This window comes from Populus euphratica, unplaced genomic scaffold (genome assembly GCF_000495115.2).
Source record: "Populus euphratica unplaced genomic scaffold, PopEup_1.0 scaffold1.1, whole genome shotgun sequence".
In the NCBI taxonomy this organism is placed as follows: domain Eukaryota; kingdom Viridiplantae; phylum Streptophyta; class Magnoliopsida; order Malpighiales; family Salicaceae; genus Populus; species Populus euphratica.
The window spans coordinates 4,188,509-4,193,096 of record NW_011499845.1 but is presented as its reverse complement, the minus strand read 5'-3'; the positions used below and the strand labels follow the sequence as shown (position 1 = coordinate 4,193,096).

The 4,588-nt window shown below is 39.0% G+C and overlaps 1 protein-coding gene across 2 annotated transcripts; it reads left to right on the top strand.

Annotated features, from left to right (window-relative positions):
* The first annotated feature begins 2,570 nt into the window (after nucleotides 1-2,570).
* On the top strand, nucleotides 2,571-4,028 carry LOC105122340 (transcription factor bHLH148-like). 2 transcript variants are annotated; one of them, XM_011021409.1, is made up of 2 exons: nucleotides 2,571-2,797; nucleotides 3,053-4,028. In XM_011021409.1, exon 2 carries the CDS (start codon nucleotides 3,138-3,140, stop codon nucleotides 3,837-3,839), a length of 702 nt encoding a protein of 233 aa, XP_011019711.1. In that variant the 5' UTR covers nucleotides 2,571-2,797; nucleotides 3,053-3,137; the 3' UTR covers nucleotides 3,840-4,028. The 2 variants fall into 2 exon arrangements, with proteins under 2 accessions (XP_011019711.1, XP_011019703.1); XM_011021401.1 differs by having other exon boundaries at nucleotides 3,047-4,028.
* The last annotated feature ends 560 nt before the right edge of the window (nucleotides 4,029-4,588 follow it).

The following is a 4,588-nucleotide window of genomic DNA, read 5'->3' as shown; positions in this document are numbered from 1 at the left end:
ATATATATAAACATCTTAATTATTTTCTGCTATCGCAGTGAAATTATCGATGGTGCCTCTTAAGCTCCTTGACTTGGGCTGGTGAGAGCTAAACTCTCAAGTGAAAAAGGTACATTTGGTAACCTAATCTCACAATATATGCCAGTTACGTTGAAAACCTTTTTGTTATCATCTCTGCTTTTGCTCCGTCGTTTCAAGATAGCTACCAGCAAAAGATAACCTATATTTTATTCGCAACAAAACACATTATTATTATTATGTATCTATGCATGCGTGAATGAACAAGAAACTAATTCAGATAGATTTTGGATTCCATCACCAAAGCATGTCGGGCAATGTATTTGAATGTGATTTGATATTGAAAATACATCAAGATCTTGATACTTTTGCCCAGCAAAATGTCAACTGTCAAGCACGTTAGGGACGCATCGGATCACAAATTTACAGCACACACAGGTGGGCGATTCTCTGTCAGCAAACCTTCTGCATTTATGCGATCCTTTTAGTTCGAATCGGTGATCTTTCACCATCATCAACTACATACATCTGATCTGGTAATTAATGGGAATTCCACAAGCAATAATTACCTCACTTTTATGGTGCTGTTTATTGCTATATCCTTTTTGGTGCTAGATGTTTTATTGTGTCTCATACGAAGGAGGCAGTCTCTCTGGCACGCCATGATGCATAACAATATTTTAAATTCTCAGGAAGGTATTTTCGAGGTTTTCGTTTCCCACTGCGTATGTGCTCAAGGGGGGTCGACAGACAGACACATGGTACCATGATTTTTGGTGAGAACGAGGATTAGTTTCATGATTAGCATTCTGGGATAAATTAAACAATCCATCATGATACAAGGATCCAGACATTGTTTTCTTTATGCCAAGCTCGTCGTGGCAATTCTTGCTATTCCGGCTCAAAACCAACCTGTTTTTGGATGGGAGGTTAACCTGATCATTTCTACTGTGAAGACAAGCTAAATCTGCTGGTGGTTCTTAGGAGCGAGTGGCTATTGACAGGAAAGCCCATCGCTTGGCTTGACATGTGCCTGTTATTTTCATCACTGATACATGATGCAAGGTCGGGGAATCATCAAGCACTCTATTATTGCAGGGCAGCAATGCCGAAACTGGAGATCATATAAAGGTCTGTCCAGTTCTACAACTCTTTGGACGATTCTGTGCATAAACCCAGAGAGTGTCAATAGAAAGGAAAGCAATTGCTGTGATAAAATACATAAGAACCCATCATGGATCCCTTCAAATAAAAATCTTTTCTGCAGAAAAAGCTGGGGAGGTGGGTGCTGGAAATGTGGAGCATAACTGTCCCACACCTCACCAAGGAGCAAAATTCCAAACCTCCTCCAACAAATACAAAACAAAGGGGAGAAAGAGCAAAGTGCCAGAGGAACAACCCACATTGCACATGCATTCTTTTCATCGTTTACGAGTTCCTTTTCTGGATCATCACCTCCATTAATCATTGCACGGAATGAAAACCAATATTTTTTTACGAGGGACCCATGCTCTAGTCAGATTAGTGGAAGCCAACATGCACCCAATCATTCATTGAAACATTATCAGCCCATGCTATTTTACAACTGGTTCTCTGCTTCTCTGTATTCTGCAACCGTTCCCAACATCCAATATCTGGGTTTGAAATTGTTAACTAGTCAACTTCATAACTCCATTTTATTGGTGGTGAACGGGGTTCTCATTATAGAAATCCTCCTTCTTCTTTCAATTATATTTCGAAATTGGAAAAAATAAATTAAAATCTTGTGACCGCATTGTATTCGTGGAATATAAAACTGTCCTAAGGAGTTTGTTATTGATTTTAATTTAATTAAAAATTATAATATCCGCACCTACCACCTTCTATCCTAATCAATTGTTGACTCACGATATATTTTGATTTTAACTAAAATGATGTTAAATCTTAAAAAAATTTCTCTTATATATACTGAATATCTTTCTTCATGTATAGTATTTGAAGAAAAGTTATGTTTCAAATGGCATTTTATGAAAATTAATTTTTTATAAATATTATTTTAATATATTTTTAAATAAAAAATATTTTAAAAAAACAACCACTCCACTGGAAGAACCCAACCCACAGGACAGCACCCTAAATTTTGGCAGCACTCCCATGTATTGCGGCACATGGGGGGCACTGCCATGAATTGCAATTGGGGTGACAAAAATAGAAAAGGACAAGAAAATGGAGCCAGTATTGGAAATATGATGTGGGTGCCATAAAGTTCGTTAAATATTGTACAATTTCACAATACGAGAAGGGCAATTTCGTCATCCAAGAAGAATGTAAAGCAGCAGCGCCCTATTTCGCTTCCCCCACGACTTTGTCCTGGGAAACAAAGAGGCAGGTTATAGGACGGAGGGTCAGGGTGGTCTAGGGGCTGGACCATGCACAATAATAGACCTAAAGTAGGGGTAATGGGCCAATATTGTAAAATCCTTAGACAGGCCGAAAAGATAGAAGGGCCCCCCCGCCCCCGTCAAAACTGAAGAAGAAAAGCATCATTAATCAATGTGGGTTTTTCACTTTTAATTAAATGAAACGCGTACTGTGCTGCCTTTTATTTCTTTATTCCTTTATAACCCTCTCCACCACCGTTTTCTCTATTTCTCCTTTAACACACACACCCCCTTCCCTCTCTCTGCCTCGCTAAAATTCTCCCTTCTTTCGTAAATAATCGATATATATATTCATCATTGTTAGCTCCATCCTTGCTGTTGTTGAAACCTCAAGATCGATCCCCCCCTCTCTCTGGAAGGTAACAGCCGGTCTTATCCTTAATCTGTTAGTTCCATGATTCTTGCTTGCGTTCACTCTTGAATCGTTCTCTTCTTAACAAACTCAATCTTATCCTAAGCACTTCATTATTGGCATCAAACCCTGTTCTTATTGTTAATTAATCCGTCGCTAATAAAGTCTAATTTCCCCCCTTAATTTTCGTGAATCTGATCCCGGAATTCTCCCTCTTTTCTACATGAATCTAATTTCTTTTGTCCTTTTGAATCAGAAACAGAAAGGAGGGACGAGTTGACAGAAAAACTTGATTTTGATAGACTATATATTATCACCACCAAGACACAACACTGAAAGGATTGGTGATGATGATGACATCATCAACAACAACAACGTCAGTAGCAGCCGTGAATACGAACGCCAACATCAACACGGATCGAACAAGAAGGAAAAAGAAGAAGAAATCCTTGTTGCAACAGCGCCAATCAAAACAGAACCAAAACTCGCAGAGCCACGCCAAATGGAAAACAGAAGCACAACAACAAATCTACTCATCCAAACTTATCCAAGCCTTAAGCCAAGTCAATCTCAACCCCTCATCTTCATCAGCTCCGCGTCAAGGTCGAGCCGTTAGAGAGGTTGCTGATCGAGCTTTAGCTTTTGCTGCTAAAGGTAAAACCAGATGGAGCCGGGCCATTCTGACAAACCGGATCAAACTCAAATTTCGGAAACAGCAACATAAGCGACAGAGACTTGCGTCTTCGTCTTCGTCTTCATCGGGATCTACTGTAGTTACAACTGCGAGGAATATCCGGTCGTCGAGGAAGCATAAAGTGAGTGTTTTGAGGCTGAAAGGGAAGGGTTTGCCGGCTGTTCAAAGAAAAGTTCGTGTTCTTGGCCGATTAGTTCCCGGATGCCGGAAACAACCATTGCCTATTATCTTGGAAGAAGCTACAGATTACATTGCTGCTCTGGAGATGCAAGTTAAAGCCATGTCTGCTATAGCTGAGCTGCTTTCTCGCTCTTCCTCCGGAGCCGGCTCTTCCTTGGAGCCGATGAGCTCCTGATAGGCTCGTAATGACAGATGTCGTGTTCTGTTTTTTTCCCATATATATTTTTTCTTCTAGCTCCGTTAGATACTCGTCTTTCCTCTTTTTTTATTTTTGGAAAAAAACAGTGTTCTAATTTCTTTGTTTTGAATCCTCAAGAAATGTTAATTGATTATAATAACTAGCTAGTGCATTAGAATTCGTCCTCGATAATGCGTGAAGAAAGAGCTGGCAAATGGGATTCTATTTTCCTCCTTGGCTTCAGTAACTAAGGTCAGATTTTTAATTAGGATGTTATGGATTTGGTTAGGGCATTTGAGGTGTAAAATACAACAGTCCTTGTTGCCTCACTGGGTAATTAAGAATAACATGAGTTGTCATGTCCAAATGTAGTCCGTTTAGGCGTATTCCGACCAAACGGTGAAAAATCTGAAAGCAGGTCTTTCTTTTCACTTGTGAATGGAGAGGGATTAGAGCAAATCCCTAGGCCGCCATGGTTGTCTGTGGCCTCAGAAAGTTGGCAACACCTTTTCCCTTTGATATTGTGGATATTTTTTCAAGTGTTTATTAATTATAAATTTTTTATAATTATATTTTTTATTTTTTTCATTTTAAAACATCAAAAAAATTAAACGAAAAAAAAATAATTTTTACACAACTGAAACACGATACCAAATGAGATCTTGAAGATTGCCTCGAGTGGCAATCTATGTTGCATCGAGTCATCTATGTGATTGGGAGGTTAATTTGAGAGTTTTTTTTTTTTT

Excerpts from the sequence above, each read along its gene's own strand:
- LOC105122340 (XM_011021409.1), top strand. The coding sequence starts at position 3,138 with ATGATGATGACATCATCAACAACAACAACGTCAGTAGCAGCCGTGAAT.